The 26,712-nt window shown below is 45.8% G+C and overlaps 1 protein-coding gene across 1 annotated transcript; it reads left to right on the forward strand.

Annotated features, from left to right (window-relative positions):
• Positions 1-279: 279 nt before the first annotated feature.
• nfatc1 (nuclear factor of activated T cells 1) lies at positions 280-26,552 on the forward strand. The gene is made up of 10 exons (XM_088405640.1): positions 280-678; positions 3,093-4,107; positions 4,171-4,330; positions 9,636-9,838; positions 11,860-12,032; positions 12,992-13,132; positions 19,384-19,439; positions 21,020-21,152; positions 21,576-21,908; positions 25,749-26,552. The coding sequence occupies exons 1-10, from the start codon at positions 657-659 to the stop codon at positions 25,802-25,804; spliced, it is 2,292 nt and encodes a 763-aa protein (XP_088261766.1). The 5' UTR covers positions 280-656; the 3' UTR covers positions 25,805-26,552.
• Positions 26,553-26,712: the final 160 nt, after the last annotated feature.

The following is a 26,712-nucleotide window of genomic DNA, read 5'->3' on the forward strand; positions in this document are numbered from 1 at the left end:
CCACTTTGCTGAGTTCATATTAGTGTATGAATCTGTTTTATTCAGTTATATATTTAGTTTATTTTATGTTTACATTTACACCTATACATATGTATAAATATATGAAAGTTAATTGCATCCCGCCCAAACACAAGACACCATTAGGAAGATGAGGATATCAAATGATATAGACCGAAAAATAAAAAACATGTCCACTGCAGCGGATGTAGTATTTATTTTGCACAGTTTTTTTTTTTTTAATTCAGTTTTTCCAACTGCCTCCTCCAGGATTCCCTGCCAGCCTCGCCGGTGCGCGCGGCACCAGGATCTCCACCGGATGGCGTCGCGCACGCGCTCAGCGTTGCGTCACAGAGCGGAGGAGGGCGGGGCCAAGCCCTCCAGAGGCGCCAGCCTCCGAGGTGATCCCCCGCTTTAAAAGGCGCTCCAGTTGCCGAGCTCTGCGTCACGCTCACGGGCGACCCGACGGAACCAGGATCCCCACCACTCCCATCCTCCGACAACAGAGCCCTTTTGGATTCCCCCGCTTTAGCGGAACCAAACAAAACGCTTCCGAGCTGCGGGGAAATACTCCAAGCCTTCTGCTTTTATGGATCACCAAGCGAGCCGCTTTGCATCAGAAGCAACAGTTTGACCACACTTTTCACTTCAAAAAGGAGATGATGAAATCCGCAGAGGAAGGTGAGTTTTCACTTTTTTCGCTTTATACACACATATATATATATATACATACATATATAGTAAATGCAGTTACACATTGGATTTGTCCGTGTGGCACTTGGCGCACTTCCCAACACCGCTGGAGACTCACAATGCGATGATGATTCACTTTCATGCAAAAATACAGATGCTTCCCTCTTCCATTTATGTCCATTTCGGAAATGAGGAACAAATGTGACATCAGCGTTCAGAAAATTGTTTGAAAAGCCACAAGTCATGAATCACGAAACAAGAAAATACAACTCAAGCCATGACTATTTTTATATATCCTCCTGAGAACCTGCCTGTTTATTTGTGTCCACTCTTGCAGACACAAATGTCTCATCAAGACAGCAAAGTGAATTGCATCCCAGCCAGACATCATTAGCAAGGCCTGGATGTCCTCTACTGAGGACACCAGGAGTTAGTCGGGTAACGTCAACAAATTTAAAGATATGAATCGAAAATCCATATTTACCTCATCACCTTTTAACCCATTCAATGCCAGGGACGTATTTTCATGTTTTTTTTAAGAGCACAGACTTTCAATCCCAGATATTTAAGTATAATACTTAAGTATCTGGAAATTAATGTCCTTAATGTACTTAAGTATTAATTAAGTATCTGGGATATAATGTCCGGACTCTTAAAAAACGTGAAAATGCGTCCCTGGCATTGAATGAGTTCACAGAAAGTCTTGACGTAGCGTTTTTTTTTTAATTACTTGCTTGATTGACAGTTCAGTACCATGTTTAATAAAAACAAAAAGCACTTTACATCTTTCTACTTTTCTGTATGCGGTTCTAGATCTCATTATTATCAATTATATTCTAAATCCGGCTGAGCATCTCGTCCTAAATTTAGTCGTCGAGCCACGGACGAGAAAAGAAAAGAAAAAACGTATTGTGGTTTGCGCCTGCTGGGGTGCCGCTGATGTCATGTGGATTTCCAGCAGACGGGAGCCTCTGGAGCTGGCTTATGTGACGTCTGCTTCCCAGGATTTTTGGCACGGGCGGGACCACGTCGACACCCCGCGCCACCACCGACAAAAACCTTTCCACGCTTCGTAATGCCGCCATTAAACAGCGCTGTAAAATGAGGCGGGAAAAGAAACGCTCATAATGGGCCCGGCGGAGTTTTTTATTAGTTATTATTAGTTATTATGAGTTTATTAGTTATTTTTAGTCGTTTTAATCCGTATGTGCCCCCCACCCGTCCCACCTGGTCTCCATTTTTACAGCTCAAAGCGTTTGGAAATGTTATGTGTCATTGTTTTCGGACCAGGACGTAGCCAAAGCCCACGCGGCGGAGGCAAACGTCAACAAAAAACATGCTAAGCTGCTGTTTGTTTTGCTAGCGACGAGGCCATTTGTCATCCTACCCGCTCGCCTTTCACCAAGTCACTTTCTTTGCGGATGATTGATTTTACGGCTCGTCTCAGATCCGCAACCGTTTGTTTTTCGCCAAGTGACGACTCATGTCGGTTACACCCCGGGACCGGTACCGACGTTGTCCCGCCGGGTAGCGTAGGTCTCTTGCCCAAAGTCAACCCGGATCGGTTTCATCTCCAAACGATCCCGATGGAATATAAAAAAAATGTTTGCTTGTTTTGGGTGGAACCAACATGAAACCGCAGAGCTGTCAATGGATGAATCAGCTTTAGGCACCAGTGCCTGTTGGGTCGAAAATGGACTGACCCAACAGTTTTTAGAGTGTAAAAAAACGATGGTTAAAAAAAACAAAAAACACCCGAAAGCAGTTGGGTCAAAACGAACCCAAATTGGATCTAAAATGGACTGACCTCCAAAATCTCAAATTGGGTCAAAAATCTCAAATTGGGTCAAGAATGGCCTGACCAAACTTTTTGGGTTAAATGAATAAGTTTGAAACCTAAAATTAACCCAATTTGCGTCGGTTTTGATCCTAATGTTTTTAGAGTGTAAAAAATGTTGGTTAAAAAAACACCCCTTGAAATAGTTGGGTCTAAAATAACCCAAATTCAGTCGAAAATGGTCCGATCTTCTCCCTAGACCCAATTTGGGTTATTTTGGACCCAAGTGATTTTAGAGTGTATACATTGAAGCTCGGACGTTTGCTGAGCTAACTGCGGAAGGAACAAAGACGTATGCCCTGCATTGCTTGGGACTAAGGTCAAAATGAAAAATGACCAATTGAGTCACTGTCAACAATGAAATAGCCAATAAACAACCACAATTTGATATATATGGAACCTCCCCCTTAAAAAACATCCCTCATAGATTATCCAGACTGGACTCGACCCATATCCAGGTTTTATGTATCTTAGCAGAAATCCTATAAAAGGGCTCCGCCGCAGCCCTGTAAAACGGCGTCTCCCGGCGGAATGATGATCCAAAGTCCATGTGTTTGTCTTCCAGAGGCGTACGGATACACGCCCAATGTCAGCCTCTCCCTGCCGCTGGGCAACCCTTGCCTCGCCCCGCAGTACTTGAACCTCCAGTCCAGCCCCGTCATCGCGGTCTCAGAGGCCCACGTCTTCGACGGCCAGGACGACCTGAGCGCCGCCGGGTACTACTCCATCCGTCCCAACGGGGCGCCCGCCCTGGAGAGCCCCCGCATCGAGATCACCGCCTACGGTCAGTTCCCCGAGGACGAGGCGGAGCAGGACAGCCTCCCCGTGGCCAAACGGGTCAACTCCGTCGTCACCTTGACGCTCCCCTGCGCCGACGGTTACCGCGACCCCAGCTGCCTGAGTCCGGCCAGCAGCGTCTCGTCCCGCAGCTGCCAGTCGGAGGCGTCGTCCTACGAGTCGGGCTTCTCCTACAACTATGAACAATCGCCGCAAAACTCCCCCTGGCAATCGCCCTCGGTGTCCCCCAAGGGTTCCGCCCTGGCCCTGCCCGGCGGCTCCCCGCGACACTCCCCTTCCGCATCGCCCCGCACCGCCGTAACTGACGACCCCTTTGTCGGCCGGGGCAACTCCAGGCCAAACTCTCCCTGCGGCGCCAAGAGGAAGTATAGCTTCAACGCCGGCGGGGCGGCGCCCAAGCACTACCAGCACACGCCCAATCACTCCCCGGGGCCGTCACCCCAAACCTCTCCCCGCCTCAGCGTCACCGAAGAGTCCTGGCTCCCCAACACGAACCAGTACACCAACTCGGCCATCTTGGCGGCCATCAACGCCCTGAGCACGGACGGCATGGCTGACCTCGGGGAGGGCATACCCATGAAAGCCCGGAGGACCAGCCTGGAGCACTGCCCCGGCGTCAGCCTCAAGCTGGAGCCCGGCGGCGACGACCTGACGCCCGCCGACCTCTGCCGAGACGAACACCCCTCCAACCGCCCGCCTCTGAAAAAGGAAGCGTACTGCGGAGGTTTCCTCGACGTGCCTCAGCACCAGTACTCCTGGTCCAAGCCCAAGCAGTTCGTCAGGTACAGAAACACCTCCGACGCGCAGGTCGCTGAAGATGAGGACGCCCTTCTTCTCTTTTTCAGCCCGTCTCTGCCGGCCCTCGACTGGCAACTTCCGTCCAGCTCGGGACCTTACAGCTTGCAGATTGAGGTGCAGCCCAAATCCCACCACCGGGCCCACTACGAGACTGAAGGCAGCAGGGGCGCGGTCAAAGCTCTGGGTGGAGGACACCCCGTCGTTCAGGTATGGAACCGCGATGCGTTTTTTGGGCTTTGCTGGCACTGTGTTCGGACTGCGGGAACTTAAGTCTGAGCGTGACGTAACACAGTTTTGGACATAAATGCCGATGTGGACCTTGAAAACCTTTCAAGTCTGGAATCCAAAGGTTGCTTAACCTTAAACTTTGGTGATCGTCGGAAGCAGATTTGAAAGATGTTTACGGTACTTTTCCCCATGTCAGTTCTTTGATAATTGCTCCGCGCATGCCTTCTTGATTTCGATGCAAACACAAGATGAAAGTCAGCCGGGAAGTAAATTATGGGAGCTGCTGAAGTTCCTGGTTAGGATGAGGGCTTTGGGCAGAAGGCATACAGATCTGTATCAGAATAAGATTTCGATACAAAGAAGGCGGTTGTGTGGTTAAGTACGACAGAAAGGTTCCAAATTATTTGGTTCCTTGCTTTTCATTTTCGTTCCCGTCACTGGATCTGACTTTCTGGGTCTTGAAGCGGTCAGGTGATATTTTTCGGGGACCTGTTCTAGGTACCGTTTTTCGGTTGCTACGCAACTGCCAGACAGCAGTCGGGTTGCAGGACCGTTTTAGTTGCGGGGATTCAAGTCCGTTCTGAAGTCCCTGTTAATTTTTCTTTTCTACTCTGAAGTTTTCGGACCTAAGTGCGACAAGTCCTTCTCCGTGCCCCGCCCGGCCCTTCCCTGACATTTTTGGGAAGTGGGTCACTTTGATAAGAGGGGCTGTTCCCCGCCGTAACCCGGTTCTCGGTTGCCGCGGCGACGCGACCCACACACACGGGAACGTCCGTCAAACTGACCGACCTTGCCCCTTCTCACCTCGGCCGTGCTCCCCCCGCCCGCTTTGTCGCCGGTGTGTCAAAATGCGGTGGCAAGCTATTTCAAGATGTCACATTTCTGAATGGGATACGCTATTAGGCCGGCCAGTGGCTTCCTGTCCAGACGAGGGTGACTCACCGGTTTTTCCATTGCGTCCCACGTGGCTGTTGCACACACACGCAAACACACACGCGGCGTGATGTAGACTAAGCTTGGAGACCAGCTACAGCTTAGTCACATCAAAAAATGATTGCGGACATATGTTTCGCTGACCTCGGACTGGCCACGAACGCCGCCGGCGAAGCCAGCTAGCGGGAATTCCCGAAATGCATTGCGGTGATCCTCGGATACTCGCTAGAAGGTGGCTAATCTGCATACGTAATTGCCAAGATTGTAGGACGTTCTTAAGCCAAGCTGCGATGGCGAAAACCCGAAAAATCACAGAGATAACATAAAAATTCCACATAAGAAGGTTGATGTACGTTTTTTGTAAATGTCGAAGGAATTTAAAAAAAAAAAAATCGACAAACCTGATGCGCAGTTTTGGAAATTTCAGAGTTTTCGAACGTCGACCAAATCAGTTCGACCGTCAGGGTTTTGTAAATATCGGAAATTTGTGATTCGCCGCAAATCCTACGCGCATATGTTTGTAAACATCACTTACGCTTTGAAATCCTCGACATACTTGACCTTCATGTTTTCACATTTCTGCAAACATCAGCATAGAGTACTAGAATATCATCAACTTCATATTGGAGAAATTTTTATTAAACATTTTGACAAATCTCAGGCACATTTTCAAGAAATTTCAAAGGAACTTGGTCCAAAATTTCGCCAACAAACACAAAAACAAATGGCCAACCAATCTTAGGTTCTTATTTTGGTAATCGTCAGACTTGCCAAACTTCACTTTCGCAAACAATCGTAACTCTTCAAACGTATTTTCCTCATAAACTGAAGCCAATTTCATCGTTTGCAAAATAAAAAACGTTTGTCGGCATTATTTGACCCCAATAACAATCCTTTTGCTAAATTCACTTCAAACTCAAACATGCTAACTGCATAGCGATGCTCGAAATCGATCGGTGAGTTATTTAATCGAGCGTAGGTGCTAACGACTTCAAGACGGGAGGCGGTGAAAGAGAGAGTGTGTTCTCTCTTTAAAAAAAAGAAGAAAAAAAGCCAAAAGCCGACCCCCCCCCCACCACCACCTTCCCCTCCTTTTCCGCCGCCGCACAGACGTGTCTTTGTTTAGGAAAGTTCCCGTGTGCGATGGCTGACATCATCGCGGCGAAACCACACACGTTTCTGGCAGGCGGCTCGGGCCGTGTCAGAGGGAGCCTCAAACAAGGCGGCCCCCCCTTCTCGTTACACAGTAGACAAGCCACTTCTGAACCCCCCCCTTCCATCTCCGTTAGTTTATTCTGGAACTTTCTTCTGTGGTTCCCTTTTCCAGAATCTGAGCAGGCTACGTGGGCTGTTTTTTTTTTTCTTTTCTCTTCTTCTTTTCTGATGCCATCAGCTATCGCTGCCCGTCGTCACCGCGTACCCCTCCCACCCTTAAAACGGCGCTCTCCAGCCACCCTCGATAATTTGGAATAGTTTTTCGGAAACTTGAACGTTAAGTCTTCAGTGGATCTCACGTGTAGTTTTTGCAATCGTCATAGAAAAAAGTAGAGGCTTTGAATTAACGTTTTCGTAAGAGTTAAAAGATTATTTACGTATGAGGCAGTCTTCAAAAAAAGTTTTATTGAAGGTGCAAACCCTTTCGCGTTCAAAAAGCTTACAAACTTTCGGGAATTGTTGAAGTGTAATTGCAATTTTTAAAAAAAAGTTGTATTGCAGGCTTTTTGATGCACTTTTTTCAGTTTTAGACTAAGCTGTAACCGATATGAACGCTGTAAAAAAGTAGTTGGCAGTATGTTGCTTTTTTTCCCCTTTTTTCAATTTTAAAAGTTCAGTTTTAGGGACACTTAAACAACTTTTATAGATAATAATCATATGTAGGGTCTGAGCGGTGAGTGGGGGGGGCGCAAATAGTTATCTCTTTTTTCCGTTCTAGACTAAAATGTAACATTTATAAACGCCGTAAAAAGTAAAAAAAAACAAAACAGTTGTTGAAAGTTGATTAATACTGCATTTTTCTTTTGTTAATGTTAAAAAGGACGTTTTTGGTATCCTACAATTTTTAGATTTTAGTTGCCGTGGAAAGTGGGGAACGTGGAAACGAAAAATAAAGGTAAAAATATACTCTCACTGTATTGTCCTGTACCATATGTGAATAAATACTTTAGCCTCTCAAAGCCTAAAGTATTCTCAAAAACTCAAAAGGATGAGATTTCAACTAACCCAGAAAAATGAAACGTAGCGGATTTGAAGAAAAACAAAACAAATTCTGTCATTTGAAGACTTCATCAGTAGCCATGACCGAGTCATGAGACATTTTTTCAGATGAATTTCCTTTTGGAATATTGGCCTCGGTCCACCCGATTTCATTGGGCTATCGACCAACATCACGCGACGTGAGAAGCGTGACGGCTCGGATTGTTTTGATGTGGTTGGAAGGCGCTCCCCCCCCCCCCCCCCCCCCCCTCCCTCCCTCCCTCACTCACTCCCCCGCCGGTGCCTTGAGCTGCCGGAGTCTCGGCATTCCTCCGCTGACCGATAATACGAGCCGGTCGGGAGGGGCCCCAACCTTTAATTGCCTCGCCCGAGTGTTGTCAGCTGGATCTTTCTCCGTGTGTGTACGTTGTGCTTTGCGGCGCGCTTTGAGAAAAAAAAAACTTCCCACAACCCAAATCCCCACCATTGCTCAAATTTGAATTCTGGAAAGTTTCGGAAATTTGTGAATTTTGCATTAACGTTGTACGTAAAAGAAACAAAGTGCTAGCTTGGTAGTAGATCTTCCACTCCAGTCCTGTGGGTGGCAGTAATGTGCATTACAACATGTTATGTACTTCTTTTTCAATGGAAAATATCTTCCGAATTAGTCGAATTAAAATGAGGTTTTATTGGTTTGCATTGCAAAAGTGAATTGCAGAATTAAATGACACATTTTAAAAAATATATAATTTAGATTCAGATAGACTTTGTCATTTTAGTATACACAATTGTGTACAGAATGAAATGTGGTGACATTTGACCCGTTTTACAAAGAAATATAAATGAAATACAATGTGAACAAAATTAAGAGTACACAATATTTGAAATATGCAATTTTAAAATTTGTACCCTCATTCATTTAAATTAGATACACTCAATATCCAAACTTTGAATTAAATTACATTTAAATTGCATATAAAATCTTGCAGTTCTTTCATCTATTTATTGAAGAACATAAAAGTAAATCCTTAAAAATTGGGTGGCAGTGGAATTTAAACAAATACATTTTTTATGGGTGTTTTTTCCGTTTAAATAAAAAAAAAGTAAATTGTCGAATTAGATTACACGTTTTTTTATTTACTTATATATTTGCTGTATTAGCGATAAACTGCTTCAGATTTATGATTAAGCCACAATAGAGCTGGGCTGTTTGAATCACGTTTTTTTTTCTTAATTTAAAATAAAAAAAAAAAAACTGAATTAAATTACACATCTCTTTCATTTTATGTATTTTTTTTTAAATGTTAGAAAAAGTAACAAGTAATTTCAATTTTTTTTATTTTAGCTGTGTTTTTCATCTATTTATAAACTTATGAAATTATGATCAAAACAAAAAAATATATCTTTTCATTGGAATGGGTAGTGTGGCTTCTGCTTCTATTGATTGTTATATTAATCATAAGAATAATGCAGAGTCTAATTGAATACGTAGAAGCGCTGCGCGGGCCCGAGACCTCACTTGACACCGCGCTTAAATAAACAGCATTGCTAGGCAGCGGCCCGTTTCCTTACACAAACACACACGCGCGCGCGCGCGCGCGCACGAGATTGGAGCGGGATCCTCCTGCTAATCACATGTTGCTAAGCGAAAAGTCCATTCCAGCGTTTCCCCGTAGCAGCTGGCTTGTAATTAGACATGGCGCTTATTTTACTCTGCTGACCTGTGTGCATTTTTTCCCCCCCAAAAAGCTGCTTCCGCTTCTTCAAACGCGCTGGATTAAGAAAAAAATAGAGCGGCTCCCGCGTAGCGTAAATATGAATCACAAAAGAAAATCGGCTATTTTTGCGGTCAAAAACACAGAAAGTATTGAGTACGTCGTGGGAGTGGTCCGTTTCTTTGGTACTGTGGGCGCTTACTCCAAGGGGCGGAGCTAGATGTGTTGCTCTTTGTTGATTGGTTGAGAAAAAAAAAAGGACAAGGTAATCCTTTTGAGAGCTTTGCAGCAAAAATAAGTGAAGAGTAAAAAGATACAAATACAAAAAAAAAAACATTTAAAATGATCTATTATTTTTTTATTGCATTGCGCAACAATTAGATACGAACACAAGAATCAGTTTAAAACCAAACAGTTTTTCTTTGTCTTTTTTTTTTGCTCAGTTGCACGGTTACGTGTCCAAGGAGCCGCTGACGCTGCAGCTGTTCATCGGCACGGCGGACGAGCGTCTGCTGCGGCCGCACGCCTTCTACCAGGTGCACCGCATCACGGGCAAGACGGTTTCCACGCCCAGCCACGAGGCCGTCTGCAATAACACCAAAGTGCTGGAGATCCCGCTCCTGCCCGACAACAACATGCGAGCCATGTTAGTACCGCTAACCGCTCACGCTATGCTAGCTACTCACGCTATGCCACGCGCTCAAGTATGCGCCACATTGACGTGCTTTATTCCTCGGGCGTAATATTGCATAGTGATCGATCTACTCCTTAGTAATAATAACAATTCATAACATACCGTCACGTCTTCAAATTTGGGCTTTTTTGTGTCATAACACTCTACACAATTGTGTTCAAAACAAGCGAAATTATCAGTATGAAAAAAAAACATAAATACCGACCCAGAGTTGTTTTGCTCGAAACTATACCCAAAAGATGGAGGACAACAAGTTGCTTCATGTTCCAATGTATTTGCTCTTATTTTGAAAAGAAAAATAAGCTCTCCTTTTAAAAGAAGGACCAATCCAGTATTTGGGTCAATTTGACCCAAATATTGTTTAACAAATTGTTTATTGTTCCAATATATTTTAAAAAGTTCTTTTTGGGCCTTTAGAAAGTATAAAATGAGATTATCTGATATACCAAGAAGCACTGTTGTGTAGCGGTAACTCTTTATATATTCAGCAATTCCTGATGATAGAAGGTGTAACATCATTATTGTTTTGCTTGTTTGTTTCTGGCTCATCTGCGGGGAAATTGCGTCACTCTAGACAATGCGCATTTGTATAAAACCAAACCGAATAAAAGTATACAACATTTTGCCAAGGAATCACGATAAAACCATTTAGTAATAACTTGCTTGACATTCTAATTCATTTGCTCTCAATTTGAAAAGAAAAATGAACTGTTCTTTTTGAGAACAGAACATAGGTATACAACATTTTGCATGACACGACTGAGCAATAAGTTCCAATTAATTTCCTCTTTCATTGAAAATACACTCCCTATCACGGGATTTCGAATCCGACGCCCCGATTCATCAATTTTCTGTTGCACGGCATACCAACAATCGCACGATTTAATACATCGTTCCACATTACACTGCATTATATATTATACTACTCTACGTTGATGTATTTATTTCAATCATTTCTGCAATAAAAGTCCACAGTAGCAAAATTTAGCACACGGCGGCCCTGCGTCTCCACGCATTTCATTTCCGCCTGTTGCTTACGCACACGCTTACGCACACACACAGCAGACACGCAGCCTTGTCATTTTATAGCCGGCGGCGGCTCACGTTTCAAATGCTAGCTTGCGTCTGGACGGCGCAGCCGCGCGGCGTCAGCACTTTGCCGCCGCATGACGACTTCACCTTCGCCTCCGGTGGCCCCAGCGCGTGCCGCCGGGATTTGGGGGGCCCCCGCGTCCCAACACGCCACTCGTTTTTACGATCAGATGTATTCCATGTGTGCTCAAAGTAACCCTAACCCTGAATTTAAAATCTTACTTCTGTCATCTTAACATAAATTGAAACTTTTCGACGCCCCGCACTTGGGAACGCTCTCTCACAATCTCATCGAAACGCTCACAACATTCTAAAATCTCTTTCATTCACAATACACAGTTTTACACACAACTGAAACACACTCACACAAACTGCTGCAGTGCTCTCACAATCAGCAGGAACACGATTATACACACTACTGAAACGCTCTCACACAATTTGAGACTAAACACTTACTTACTATTGATGCACACTACTGAAATGCTCTCACAAGTAACTTCAATAACCAAAACACACTCATGAAAACTAAGGACACACATTCCTCAAAACACTCCCAAACACAACAAGTACTCTCACATATCACTGAAAAACTGATGTATACTACTGAAATGCTGTCATACATAACTAAAACACTCACATTTGCACACAATCTGAGACAACGCCAACTCTCACACATACTATTGAAATGCTCTCACAAGTAATTGAAATAATCTGACACACCAAAAGACACTCGCATTACTATTGATGCACACTGCTGAAATACTCTTACACTCGCCTAAAAGACTTTCACACAAGCACTCGCATTAGTGAAACGCTCTCACAAACAAGTAAAACTCGACTCCAAATTTTGAAACCCTAATCTTCTGTGTTTGCGGCCGCAGGATCGACTGCGCGGGCATCCTGAAGCTGCGCAACTCGGACATCGAGCTGCGCAAGGGTGAGACGGACATCGGGCGCAAGAACACGCGCGTGCGGATGGTTTTCCGGGTCCACATCGGACAGGCCGGCAGCCGGACCGTCTCCCTGCAGGCGGCCTCCAACCCCATCGAGTGCTGTGAGTTCTTCAAATAGGCCACTTCCAATTCCCACTATTCAACTCCTTCAGTGCCAGTGACGACTATTGACGTCAAAGAGATATTTTTACCGAGCTCCACTGACGGATTTTGACGTCAAAGTGCAAATTTAACAAGGCTGACAGTGAATGAGTTAATTAAGTCTTGAAATCCGAAGTCCAGCTTCAAACCCGCAAGAAGAAATTCAGGCGGCAAGATTGCGAGTGAAGAGAAAAAAAAATAATCAGAGTGCAAGCGGGTAGGGGAGTAAGAAGGTAAAAAAGAGGAGTGAAGTCACGCTGAGGGAAAATATTCTTGGAGTAAATATTTAGGAGCAAACATCCATCAATTTTACAGAACACACAGACGCAAGCCATGTCTGGATGCTCGGGGCCCAGTGGGGAACGGGAGCAGTGTATGGGAGAGACTACCGAAATCCTATCACACATACTGCTGAAATACTCTCTCTGACAAATTTAGCTCTCACACATACCCAGAAAACACTCTCACAAACTATTGAAAAGCTGTCACAACCCACTGAAGTCTCGTTCTCTTTCTTTTGAAACTTTTACACACAACTGAAACGCTCTCACACAAACGACTGTAGCGTTCTCACAATCGACTGAAGCACTATTCCCAAACTAACTAACTATTGTGAGGTGCTCACACTAGTGAAAAACTCTCACACATACTTCCGATACCCCCTCCTGAAATGCTATTACACTCAACTACAATACATGATCACATGAACTACTATATAGTTCACACAAACAAATACTCTGACATGCATTAAAATACTCTCACATAAACTCATGAAACACTCACTGTTCAAAAACGCTTTTATACACACCACAAATACACTCTCACACGCATAAATAAAATAAAATAAAATAAAAAGCCCATTAGGTCACAAATTCTTGAGACACCCTCTCATATTAGCTTCCCGCTCTCTCACATACAGCCCAGAGGTCGGCCCAAGAACTGCCCCTGGTTGACAAGCAGAGCGTGGAGAGCAGCGCTGCCCCCGGAGGCCAAAGCATGAAACTGGACGGCCACAACTTCCAGGCTGACTCCAAGGTGGTGTTTGTGGAGAAGGCTCAAGGTGAGCGTGCGTGCGTGCGTGTGTGTGAGATCATCTGTCTGCGTGTGTGTGTGTCTCCCCTGGAGAAAGCCCAGGACTATTCCTCCTCCCCCTCCCATCAGAATCTCTTCCATCCTTGCCAGAGTGCCACATGTGGTGCACATTAATGCGTTGTATTTTTAACCCAGCGCATTTACGTTTGCACAACTTTCCATTGCCTTCTTCAGCAGGGTGTGTGCGCGTGCGTGTTACGGAACGGGAGCTATTTGGGTTTGCTGGCGAAGGCGGGAGGGAGGGAGGGAGGGAGGGAGGAAGGAGGCGGCGCTCGGTTTACAAACAGCAATTTTCTTGATTGGCCTCGGCGGGCGAAAAACGTGACGTTTGGGCCGGGCGGGCCTCACGTGTGCTCGCGAAAACAAGGGAAGCCTTTTCATTGTTCCAGCAGGGAGGCCAGGAGGAAGGAAGGGAAGGAAAGGAGAGGTCGTCCCCGCATTTGTGACTCACCGACTCTCTTGGTGTCAAAAACGCCATAACGGGATGGATTTCGGTGACAAAGGGGAAAATTGAAATACGCCTCATTAGGTGTACCTACAATACGCATTATGAAACCCTAAAAATGGCTTGAACCCTTCTTTTCAAACCCTAACCTAGTCTTGAAAAGCTATTTTCAAAACCGTGACGCCTAACCAAGCTTTTAAACCACAATTTGAAACCCTACCTGAAGCCTGAAACCCTCTTTTGAAACCCCAACCCAGATTTGAAACCCTACCTAAGGCTCGAAACCCTCTTTTGAAACCCCGACCCGGATTTGAAACCCTACCTAAGGCTCGAAACCCCAATCGAAAACCCCGGCTTCGGCTTGAAACCCTCTTTTATAGCCGTATTCGGACTATAATTTGACACCCTTTGCATCTCAAACGTTGAATTAAAACACTAAGCCTTGCTTGAAACCCTAACCCTGATGTGGAGTCCTACGTTTGTCCAGAAACCTTACTTTGGAAACAAAACAAAACAAGACAAAAAAAAAACCTCTTCAAAGCCAACCCCTGAAACGCGGGGCCTTCTTACGGTTGACCTTCGGCGCACCAAACGGGATGTCCGAGCGAGCCTTTCGGACCCTCCGGGCCGAGGGTTTCCCCGGATTCGGCGCCGCGGTGGCATTCCGGGGGCAGTCCGGCCGCGGAAAGGCGCCTCCGCCTTCCCGTCCTTCCACGCGGGCGTCCAAGTCGTGTCCTCGCAACGTGACGGCGCGGCTTTTCGCTCTCTGATTATATCATTTGCATGCGCTTCCAGGGAGGATTTTCCTCAGCGGACCTTCCCGCAAAGCACGTGCGCGCGCCTCTCAGAGTTTCCCCCGCGTCTGTTCGCACACGTAGGCGGGACGGGGTGCCCCCGCCGCCGCGGGCTGCCAACACACAAAAGCCATCAATTGTTTGCTTTTCGGCTTCGGAGGCCAACGATCTCCGACTGTCTTTCCACACAGATGACAAACAACCTTCCAAGTGTGTGCGTGTGTCTGCGTGTGTGTGCGTGTGTGTGTGCGTGCATGCCGATGACTCACACAAGAGGAAAGCCCTGCGTTCCCCTTTAAGGACCTTATGGATGTTTCCAGCAGTTTCAAATTGGTCACTTCATTAAGCCAATGAGATTTCTAACAACTCGGTGGGGGTGCACACAACAATAACATCATAAATAACATGCACAAGTTGTGATTTTTTATTACATATACTATAAACTTGACAGCTCATAAATGAAACATTTTTTAAACGTGAAAAAATAAAACATTTTACCCAAATATCCTTTACAATTCAGAGAAAATAATTGTTGAAAAATGCAATTAATCATGATTAATCGTGGAGAAATTTTGCGATTAATTAATTTAACAAAATTTAACTGCTTGATGCCATATATATATATATATATATATATATATATATATATATATATATATATATATATATATATATATATATATATATATATATATTGAATGAGTCCATATGTGGTAGTGGCAGATGCTGCATTGTTTTTGTCCAGCTGAAGCGCTAATGCTAAAGCTAAATCCCTAAGGCGGTTACTGCTTCATTGCTCATAATCCAGTTGTCCTTGCACCTGCTGATCCGCACCTGCAAACAAGGACAACCCTCGCCTCGTTACGCAGATAGCATCAAGTGTCCTGGATTTTGCGGACGGGCCTGAGACGGTAATCCAAAACGGCCCTCCGTCTCTTTTCCCCGTGCCGAAACCTGATAAGCGAGCCCGTTAGGGAAATGACTCCTTTCGGTCCACGTCGGGATTTGCTGGGCGTTGTCTGGATCTGCTGAAGGATTTGTTAGGGTGCTGAGCAAACAATTAAATGGAGTCGGGAGAAAAACAGCAGAGGCGCAGCGGATTATGGGATTACGATAGCGCCGGCTAATTTTTCAATCTTTTGTCAATAAAGGGAGATTGCTTCTTCTGTTTATTTTCTTGCATAAATCATCAAATCCAAAGCTAGCAGCCAAAGCTGAGACGTAGCGATGCTAAACGTTAGCCTTTAGCCTGTAGCAAACGTAACCGTTCCTCGATGTCTTTTTTTTTTTTGGAGGCTGCAAAATCCGCCCGGCTCACTATTATTTTTGGCCGCCGTGACATCATCGCAGCAGGCCATATGGCCCGTCAGAGACGATCGAAAGTCGGCGGCCCGTGAGCCGACGCCGCCGTTCTGTTAGCGCCGTTAGTGTTTGATTTCAGCGCGGTGGGTCGTTGGGCTTTTTTGGCGGCGATTTTGGACTCGGATCCGTTGACTAAACCTTCGTGTCGAACCGCGTCGCGTTGCCTCGGAAACGCTTGGGGCCTGAGTACCGGGCCTATATAATGGGACCACTTGGGAAAAGTTCCAATCTTCATTTTTTGTGTTTTTTTTTGGGTTCATTGTAAATACAGAAACAACTTTTCGTAAAACCGAGCTCCAAATCTAATTCTCTTTTTTTTTTCTATGAAATTTTTAACCCCATTGCTCCGGGAACCTCCATTTTGAGAAAAACTCAAAACAAATGTCCTCAGTGCAACATTCGAATTTCTTCTGTATTTCACGCCTCAAAGCGGTGAACTTTGTAGAAAATAGCGTGAAAAATGAAGACACCGCTTCACTGTTTTTGCCACCTCTTCTTGGTTTTTCTTTTCTCGTCGTCCCGTTAAAGTTGCGTTTTCACCAAGCGGTCCCGCCCTTTCGTCGAAAAACCTACCAAGGCCTCGTTTTTCATGCAAATTAGATTTACGGTTCGGGGCCGTTACGTTTCGCTTTGTGTTTTACATGGACTTCTTGCAGGGGTCAGGTTTAGGGATGAAGAAGTTGGGCGTTGTCAGGGTTAAGGATTACGTAGCCCTCATCTCCCGAGAGATCTTGTGTGCGCTTTTCTGTGGTGCGGAGAAGGAAGGAGCATACACAAGGCTTCTCTTTGAGCTCATGTGTTTGTGTTTACTGTACCTTACCACCCTGCTGCTTGACTCTAGGCACCAAAGTGCCTCCACCCAGACCCAATTAGTCAGCACAAGGGCCCGTTTGAGTCCTTTTATAAGGCCAACGCTGACACTTTACTGTACGCTATTGTGAATTCCAGGTTAGGACTTAACGGCCGCTGTCAACGTAGTTAAGACCGTTGTTAAGCATCTCTAATCCGCATAGTTAGTTTTCACTCGAGATACATTCGAGGGATTATCTTGATCAGAAACAGGAACCGGATTCTAGAGAAATATTTCCCCGTTTGGTTTCTGAAACAAAGTGACGTCAAAATTTCAATACCAAACTTTTTGATGAGGCCCGCTTTGTTCAAAAGTGATCAGTATGAACGGGAACCGTCTCAGTTGACTTTATGTGTATTCAACTGCCTTTAAAACGTCATTTGATGGATCTCGCCAGCCTATATGGGGCATTTTTGTGCTGCTAGCGCCTAGCATCTAGTGCTTCGCACCTCTGCTACCTCTGCTAGCCGCCGCTAATCACCAGGAATAGGCGCCATCCAATAATGTACAATTTCAGCGTAGCCTGTTGGCTCTTGGCACTTTTGGTGCCTCCACCCAGACCCAGTCAGTCCGTTGGAGTCCTTTTATGAAACCGCTTTACTGCACTGTATTGTGGGTCCCAGTTTAGGGCTCGTGTCAGGGGAAGGCCACTGGGTTTATTTGCCAGGAGGGAAGAAGAAAGGGGGGTGGGTGTTGGACTTGGGATAATATTGGACGCTGTCCAGCACGGTGGGCCGTAGAGCTAAGAACCATATTGTGCTCTGAGGAAAAGGGGGGGGGGGGGGGGGGGGGGGCTGCTTGTGGATCGGCGCAGATCTAGCAGATGTTGCCCTCCTGCTCCGGAACATTCCGCGGTTATCAAATCCAGTCTGCGGTTATCAAATACGTCCGTTAATTCTTACTACTTGCCGCAGACATGGGAAACTTGACGCGCTGGACCCCGTCCTCAGCCACGCGTTCCAAAACGGGAACGCCGAAAGGCAACAAGACTCAACTTTGAACCGGGGACAAAGGAAGACTTGAAGGCTCTTTGATGTCACTGGGTTTGAAAACCGCAACGGGGTGAGGTCCAAATCAAATACACAAAAGAAGTTCACGTACTTTCCTCCTGTCACATTTGGTACCTGCTCACCATCAATCCGTCTGTAACCAAGACACGTTTATATACACGACTTCCATTCCAACGGCGCCATCTTTTGTTACCTCCTACAAACAGGGCTTCGCCAACGTTTTTCCCGTTAAAAAATTTCCACGGAACGTTTGGGGCGAAATTTAGACAGATGCGGGAAGTGGGTTTGTCTCTGGTCTTCGGTTTTGTGGCGCTCCAAATTAGGATTGGCATAGTACTTTCTTAAGAAGTTCTTAGACCTGGCAGACGCCAAAGAACTTGTGACAATTAGAGTAGATTAGGTTGGAGGGGGTACAGGTTTTGAGAGGGTTTGGGTCAGATTAGTGTCATGCGGTCTAAATTCAGGGTGCCCGTGATGGTTCGCAACGTAGAAATGATAAAACCGAGTCAGGGTTAGGCTATGAGGAGGTTGAACTTGGGGCTACAGGTGGGTTAGGTTCGAGTGGTCTAGGTTTTGGGAGGGTTGAGGTCAAATTAAGGTTCTGAGGTTTGAATTTGGGGTGATTAAGCCCAAAGTTGGATCTGTGGTTTTCAATCCGTAGTGAAGCTCTCCAATAAAACCAAACAAAACTCACTACCAGTCCAGAACACCGTCCAAAGAAAAACTCACGAATCCGTCCCCACTCGGCGATCCGACCAAAATCAACTCCGGATCGATCCGTGGTGATCAGTCCCGGGCGTAGTCAGTGTCCCCCGTGACCCTCAAAGGGAATAAACAAGTGAGAAAGTGGAAAGACGGATGGAACAAAGTGTCTGACGAGCACAAGATGAGTTGACGTTGTTTGGTCCTTGGCGTCCAGGGGGTCCTCGTCCAAGGAGATGCTTGGCGAGTGAGGTCACGGGCAGCTGGAAGTCCACTTTGCACTTGGAAACTTACCGGGAACGCGCTGGGCTTTTCCGTCGGCGGCACGGGCATAGTCGAGGCTTCTCCATGGCGGACGGCGCCCCCTCCGACTCCTCCGCGCGTCGGAGTTGTCTCTTTCCAGACAGGATCTTGACTTGCAAGATTTTTGAGAATGAAGTCGGAATTCTCATTTTCATGTCAGAAATCTGACTTGGAAGTCAGAATTCTAAGAGTGAAACTTGTAAATTTGAGTTCAAAAAGTGCTTTAACTAAACAACATTACGTTTGTTTTTCACAAGACCCCAGAGAATTATTGAGACATCCGAAGACCAAAATAGGCATTAGCAAAACGCAATCCAAAGCAAATCGTAGCTAAAAATTCACAAAATGAGAAATGATAGGTCAATCTAGCGCCGTATCTATAACGCTAAGAACCGTCTCTAATTTACTGACTCCAAAAAGTTATTTGAAAGCACCCCCAGCGCGTCGGAGGCGACTTTCCAGACCGAGCGGGCTAACGAGCTCGCCGGCTGCCGTCGGGATTCCGCTCGCGTTGACTGGTCAAGGCCCCGCACGAGATGTCGCTCATCTCCTTGGAATGACTCAGGGCTTTTTTTTTTTTTTTTTTTTTTTGGCGTCGGATTTCTCGCTCCCTCCAAGGGGACGTGAGCTCACGAGGGTCAGGCGGCGTGACGTCGTCTTTCTGCTTTCTCCATCAGTGATGTAACAGACCATGATTCCACTTTTGCCGCCACGTTTTTCTCATGTGTATTCTCTTTCCCTTCTGCTTCGCAGACGGACATCACATATGGGAGACGGAGGCCAAAGTGGACAGAGATGCCTCCAAGCATGTAAGTTGAACCGACGTGGACGGTCTGCTTTTCAAACGCCTCGTCCTGCCCGGACTCCATTTAGAAAATGAGTGATTTTACGGGGCCCGCTTCCCGCCCACGATCCGCTTCCGTGCAACCGATCCCACTTATGCCGGTGTCGGTGCTGACCTCAGACAGGTCATCGGCCGTTTCCTTCGTTCCGCATGGACCTCGAAAGTGAGATTTCATTCAAATGTGGCCACTTTGGTTTTCAGTTTTAGTAGAATATATTGAGAAGATCCATCATTTTATTTTGCCCTCCTGCCCCAGAATCATTTGCGCTGCTTGGTTGGACCCAAGCTTGGTGGCAGTTTTAACCTCATACAGTCCATCCGCTACTTTATTACGTACACAAACAATTCAAAAGCATCAGACTGTTTTGTTTAGTCATTCAAAACCTCGCCAGTGCAGATTCCACTTAGAAAATCCATCATTTTAGTTTGCCCGTCTCCTGCTCCAGAACCATTTGCGCTGCACGGGTCCAACCGTTTTTTTTTGGCGCTTCTAAACTCACACAGTCCATCGGCAACTTCCGTAGGCACGCACGCAATCCAAATTCGTCAGGCGTGTGGCCTGTTTGGTTTTAGTCGTCCAAAACGTAGCAGCGAGGACTCTATTTAGAAAATGAGCCATTTTACCGGAGCCCGCTTCCTGCGCCTGATCCATTTTTATTGAAGCGGTCCAACTCATCCCGGTGACAATGCTGACCCCATACATGTCTTCGGCCATGGGGGTAAGGGGGGGCGGGGGGGATCGCGGGCTGTTTTTGTGCGAAAGGCCGCACCTGCTCCCGGCCCTCCGCGCACACACGCGCGCACATTCGGAACACTTGGCCCGCCTCGCACAATACCTCACCGCCTCCGTCGCCCGCACGCCGCATTTATTGTGATTTACTCGCTACCATTACTATCGGAATGACATCCATCACATCTGGACGAGTCGTAATTGCGGCAAAAGCTCAATTTGTCAGCGTCAATCCTTCCAACCCGCTTGGACGCTCACGTCGAACGTCGCTTTGGAAATCGAAGGTCGGCGTACGGCGCGGCGCCGTTTTGGGAAATGAGGCAATTTGTCATGAATGTGCGCACTGTGTCGCAATCGGCGCAGATGGCCAAGCGTTTCCAGGCCGTTTAATCAAGTTTATTGTTTTTAGAAAATCACGGGGCAAGCCTCGCTCGGCGTCAGCTGACTTCATTGGCGCCGCTTAGGACTAATTAAATAAACAAACACAAAGAGCGAGTCCGGCCGGCACTCGCCAAAATAGCCGTCTTGGCCCGGCCCGAAATAGCGGTCAAAATGGCCGACTTCCCCTTCCCCTTCCTTGGGATTTTTTCCCAACGAAACCGAATTTGACGGCGGTCGGCGAAATCCCTTTAGCCGCCGAGACTCGAGAGATTCTTCTAAATTCATTCAATAAACAACACACAAGGAAGGAAGACAATAGACTTCAGATTGTTTTTGCTCGTGAGGATAACGGACAAGAGATGTTCGAAGTTTCTCCTACCGCTCTGCTGCTAAATAAAGGCTTTGGGATAACAGCTAACCGCTTTGTCTTTCAGAACATGCTGCTGGTGGAAATCCCGCCTTATCGCAACCAGTGTCTGTCCGCGCCGGCGCACGTCAACTTTTACGTCTGCAACGGCAAGCGGAAACGGAGTCAGTACCAGCGCTTCACTTACGTGCCTTCCACAGGTAAACCGCGCGGTCGAGAAAAGCAACAATTCCCACAATTTTCACAATTCTGAGAATAGTCAGAATTCTCTCATCCGAGTCAAAATTCTGACTTTATTCTCAGAAGTCAGTCAGAATTAAGTAAGTTAGTAAGTCAAAATTCCGACTTGAAAGTGAGAATCCCGCCCCCCCCGTTGTCCTCGATCCTCTTCCGCGACCCGGCGCGAGCCCGTCCCCCTCCCCGTCCCGGTCCGTATTTTGCCTCCCGCCCGCCCGAGAGTCGGCGTTTCGCGCGCGGGGCTTTTGCGGGACCCAAAGAAAACAAGCGTCCGCTCCCGTGAGTCGCGGGACACGAGGTCTCATTGATCACGTGTTTGTTTGGGTCTCCTAGCCACAAGCCCACTGGCGCTGACTCACGTCCGTCCGTCTTTTTCCCCCGCTCAGCGCCCGTCATCAAAAGCGAGCCGCGGGACGACTACGACGCCCCCCCGGGGCCGGGCCTCTCCGCGCGCCCCAAGGCCCGCTTCCCGCCTCGGCCCGCCTACGGCCAGCGACGGCCGGCGGCCGAGCCCGATCCCCCGAAATCGCACGACTTCTCCATCATCCGCGAGACCCCGGCCCGCTTCCGGCCGCCGTCCCGGCCGCCCGCGCCCGAGGCGGCCTTCCCCCCCGCCAAGGCGCCCGAGAGCGGCGGGCCGCCCGAGGCCGCCTCCCCGCCGTTGGGCGTCAGCATCAAGCAGGAACCGCAGGAACTGGACCAGATGTACCTCGACGACGGTGAGTTCCTTGCCAGTTTTTTTTTTTTTTTTTTTTTGTACCCCCGAACAACCTTGACGGCGCCGCCCAAAAATCCCAAATATGGAAAAACCGTAACGAGAAGTCGCTTCGTGTTCCAACTCATTTGCTTTTCGTTTGAAAAGAAAGTGATATTCTTCCTGTCACAGCGTGGAAAACGGTGCCGCGAATGAAAATGCGTATCCATATAAAAATTTTTTGCAAAAGAGTCACTGCAAGAGAATTCACTTCCTGTTCCGATTCCTTTGCTCTTAATTTGAAAAAAAAAACATCGTCTTGCTGTCATAGCAAATTGTGTCACAGATGCATATTTGAGTAAAACTTAACATGAACAAAAGCGCACTTTGCAAAGGCATGAACGTAACACAATTTAGCAATATGTTGCTTCATGTTGCAATTCATTTGCTTTTAATTTGAAAATAATAAAAAAGATGTCACCAATGAAAATTCATATTAGAATAAAATAAAGGTATACAAAGTTTTGCAAAGAAGTCACCAAAACAGCTTAGCAATAAGTTGCTTCCTGTTCCAATTCATTTGCTCTTATTTTGAAAAGAAAGCTGTCGTCTTTCTGTCAAAGCATGGAAAATGGAGTCATGAATGAAAACACATATCAGAGTAAAACATAACAATAATAAAATACATTAATTTGCGTCTAACTTGAAAGGAAAATGCATTTTTCCTGTCACAGCATGAAAAAACATTAAAGTTATGCTAGCATATTAGCTAATAGGCTACTTCCTGCATTTTGCATGAAAGAATGTGTAGCAAAGTGTGCCGCTTGTTCCAGTTTGCAAACAAGTCCCCGTTGTGGGCTTTGACGTCTGGCCGGCCACGTTAACGACGTCATGATGTCACGGCGCTCGCCGCCGCCGCGACCATAATGGAGGCTTTGGCTGATGGGTTGCGGCTGTTTTCGCCGGCGGCCATTTTTCATGTGGCCGCTCACGTCATTAAAGCCCGGGCCGGCGCTCAGGTGTCACCTTTCTCTTCTCGTAAAGTTCAAAGTCAGACGCGGGCTGACGTTTCCAAACAAAATCTGCTATTTCGCTTGGTTTTTTTGTTTTGTGATTTTTTTTTTTTTTTTCTACTGCTTGGAAACAGGTCTACTTTTTGGGCCTTGTAAAAGCTAGCGAGTGTCACATCGGACTAGAATCTAATTACATTTGTGTTTTGAGTCAAATAGCTGTTCAAACTCAAAATCACTACTTCCATAGTGTCGCCCTTTGTTTACTTGCCTAATGGCGGCTAGTAAAAAACAAAACAAAAATGCAGATAAGTCGCATTGGACTATAAGCCGCGGGGTTCAAAGCATGGGAAAAAAGTAGTGCTTTATCGTCCTAAAAGTATGATAACTCGCTACTTTTTAATGTACCGTAAAGCAAATTTTATCCCATGTCCGGTTTGGACGTTGTTGACAGGAACATGTTTTCATTTCAGATTAAGAGCAAATGAACTGGAACATGAAAATGAATTGGAACCTGAAGCTTGTGAACTTGTGTATGTGTGGTCAGGGTGTAAAGTAGTTCTCAGGTACGTTATTGAAAAAAAATTGAGAAAAACGGTTCTTTTGGCGCCACTAGAGGGAGCCACACTTGAGAATTGCTTGAGACCCCGACTGATTATTGGCGTCGCTAACGCGATTGACGGCAAATCTCGGCGCCGCCCGTTTGTGACGGTTTGTGCTCAACGATCATCCGGAAATTTCCAGTTTGCCGCAGCGGGACGTTTTGGAGATTTCCATCCAATCGCAGGTGTCCTCTTACGGAAAGTGTGAGTCACGCCTCACGCCGTCTGGACGCGTGTTGATTGTCTGGCCCGCCAGCGACCCCTAGAGGCCGCGCCGTTAGCGCGTGATTTACTTGTCCGTAAAAATAGCGCGGGCGGGCGGGCGGGACAAAGATGTCTGTTTTGCGGAGAAATGTTAAAAACAGATGCTCCCCCCTCCCCCCCCCCCACCCCCACCCTTGCTTTCAAAACTGTCTGCAGCAGCTGCCACTCGCACAAAAAGAAATGCGCCGTCGTTTTATCTCCGTTGAGAAAACACTGCACCGTGGATTATATTAGCTTACTTTATATTTGTACGTAAATAAAGTTGTTGTTTTTTTGCAGCAGACCATTTTACTGATTAGAAAGTGCTGTAGCAATTTTGCGAGCTAACTTCCAAAGTGATCAGTAGGAACGGGAACTATCTCAGTTGCGTTCTTCTCATATGTCAGTGTCATACACGAATAAGTAACCCGTATGTCTTTGAAAATATAAAGTACTTGTTCATGCGATACCAGCCGCCGATACTTTATTCAAAAACCAAAGTCGTTCCTCCTCGGCGCTAGTCGGCGTCACGCCGCGGCCGTTTCGACACGTCGGCCGATTGCGTCAGAAAGAAAACCTCTTTGTCGTCAAGAGCGAATCCACACCGTCCGGCCGATCGGACGCCTCGTGCCGCTTTTGGCGCATTTCTGGCGCCCGAAAACGGTAACCCAGTAGGAGCCCCGAAGAGCCGGGCCAAGAACATCTCGCGGTTTGCGGTCTGGATGGCTACGCGGCGGTAAATTTTGGAGGTGGGCGGGGTTAGGCCGCGTTTGTTTTATCCCCTCCGGCGGGTCTGGAGGCCAGCCCCCTTTTGGCGAGGTCCCGCTAATTGTTTGGGAGTTCCCTCGCCGTCCGGCCCCGGTATCGGGCGGCGCCAGCTGCGGCCTGCGTCCGCCACGCAGGAAGCCACTTCCTGGATGACTTCATATGAAAAAAGGCAGAAGCGCCGGCAGAAAATGCTGCTCGGTGCATGCTCCGGTCTTCAGCTAGCTAGCTAACATGATAGCGCGTCACTGCTACAAACGCTATTCAAAAAAAACAACAACAAAATGGAAACAGAAAGGCATTATCTAAAAAAATAAAAGAAAAAAAGTGATTTTTTTTTTTCACCATGTATACACTTAGGTTTTTTTAAAAAAAAAAAAAGAATATATTAATTTATAATAATAATCATAAAATAAATGAAGTAAAAAACAAACAGTTGGGTTTTTTTCTGACAAAAAAAACATAGTAAGGCTTTTAATAATACATATCTAAAAAATAATAAATAAATCAAGAATAATACATATGTGAAGACATTTTTCTTCTGACAAAAACAACTATACATACTAAGGATTCTTTTTTAAAGCATATATAAATAGATAATAAAAATAATATATCCTACGTTTCATATATATATTTAAATGATATATACATCTAACGTCACCATGGCAACCTAAGCAGGGAAGTAGCTGTTGTTTGGGCCGCCTGTCGCCGGGCCGACGCCCGCGGCCTCGCTGCCCGTCGATACATTGACGCCCCCCCCGTCCAATTAGAACGCGCGCTTCAAATGTGGCGGCTGGCTGCAAAGTAGGACACGGGGAGCGGCGGGCGCTCATGCGGCAGCTCGCTCAATGTGCCTTGGATGCAAAAATCTACACACCCCTGACAATGTGAACTTTTCCCATCCTTCCCATTTCCCATTGAAGTTCAGATGTTCTAGTAGGCTTTTATTTTGTTGTTTTTGCCACAGCGGTGGCTCAATGTTCCAATGTATTTGCTCTCAGTTTGAAAAGAAAGCAACTGTTCCTGCCATTTGTGAAAATGCATATCCAATGCATTATTTTTTGAAGGACTCACTTCTTTTTTTTTTTCATGTTTCTTACAAAAATCTAGCATTTAAAGAGGGGTGTGTAAACTTTTTTACACATACTGCATTTATATCTGTGTATGCATGTTACATACAATGTAAACTATACATTCAATCACTTGGCTTATTTGATTGTTTTGTTTGATTTTTTTGTCTTGCAGTCAACGAGATCATAAGGAACGATCTGTCCAGCATCTCCGTCCACAGCCACGCGTAAGGACAAGGAGTTAAAAAGGACACTTTCAACGCTAAAAAAAAAAAAGAAAAAAAAAAAAGAAAAAAGGACCAATTCCTTCATTTTGTCTTAATCCTGTGCTGCACTTTGTAAAACAATCCGTATACGTTTAGAAACAAAAAGTGCCTTTTTTTCACTGCCAGGCCATGGAGAATTGGACGTCAATAGCCGTCAATGGCAGTGAATGACTTTGCTAAAAATTGGTTTGTAATATTTTGAAGCATTTTCAAAAACAAAGCTGTGGTATTTTTTTTTTTTTTTGCTTCCATGCACTTCCTGTACAGTTTTTAATGTATTTGTACGCAGTTGGACAATCTGTTATGAATAATATTCCATAAGAACAAATCATCTCAAATGCTTGCTGCCAAGACCAAAGAAGTTTCAAAAAAGAAGAGCTGCAAAAATAAGGACTTTTTGTGGATGTTATGAATATTTATTCCGCTTGCATGTGCTCTGTGTATCCATGTTTATCATGCAGCCTGTTACTATTAGATTTTTTTTTGTTTTTTTTTATACAAACATCTTGTATTTATGAGTCTTATTGCATCGCAAAGGTTTACCAAAGAATTTGTCTTGGGCCACTTGTTAATATAACCTAGTTTATGTTTCATTTTCAGGAAATCATGCTAATTATACAAACAAACGTGCCTAGTTAGATTTTTTTTTTTTTTTTTAATGTGGACATGGCAACAATTTGTTCAACGCAATAAAGTTTTTTATATGAAAGTAATGTGGTTTTCCGATTTATAATCAGCACAATAAATTGAAACGTCAACGTTTGGATAGCGAAAGGTAAATAGAGCGGCCGCAGTGAAAGGAGGCGAAGGAGAAATTGAGAAATGGTACAACAGCGACACTCTGTGGTAGATAAAATGAAAATCTATTAAGGC

The sequence above is a fragment of the Hippichthys cyanospilos genome, chromosome 21, assembly GCF_059441005.1.
Source record: "Hippichthys cyanospilos isolate Australia breed blue-spotted pipefish chromosome 21, RoL_Hcya_1.0, whole genome shotgun sequence".
Lineage (NCBI taxonomy): Eukaryota > Metazoa > Chordata > Actinopteri > Syngnathiformes > Syngnathidae > Hippichthys > Hippichthys cyanospilos.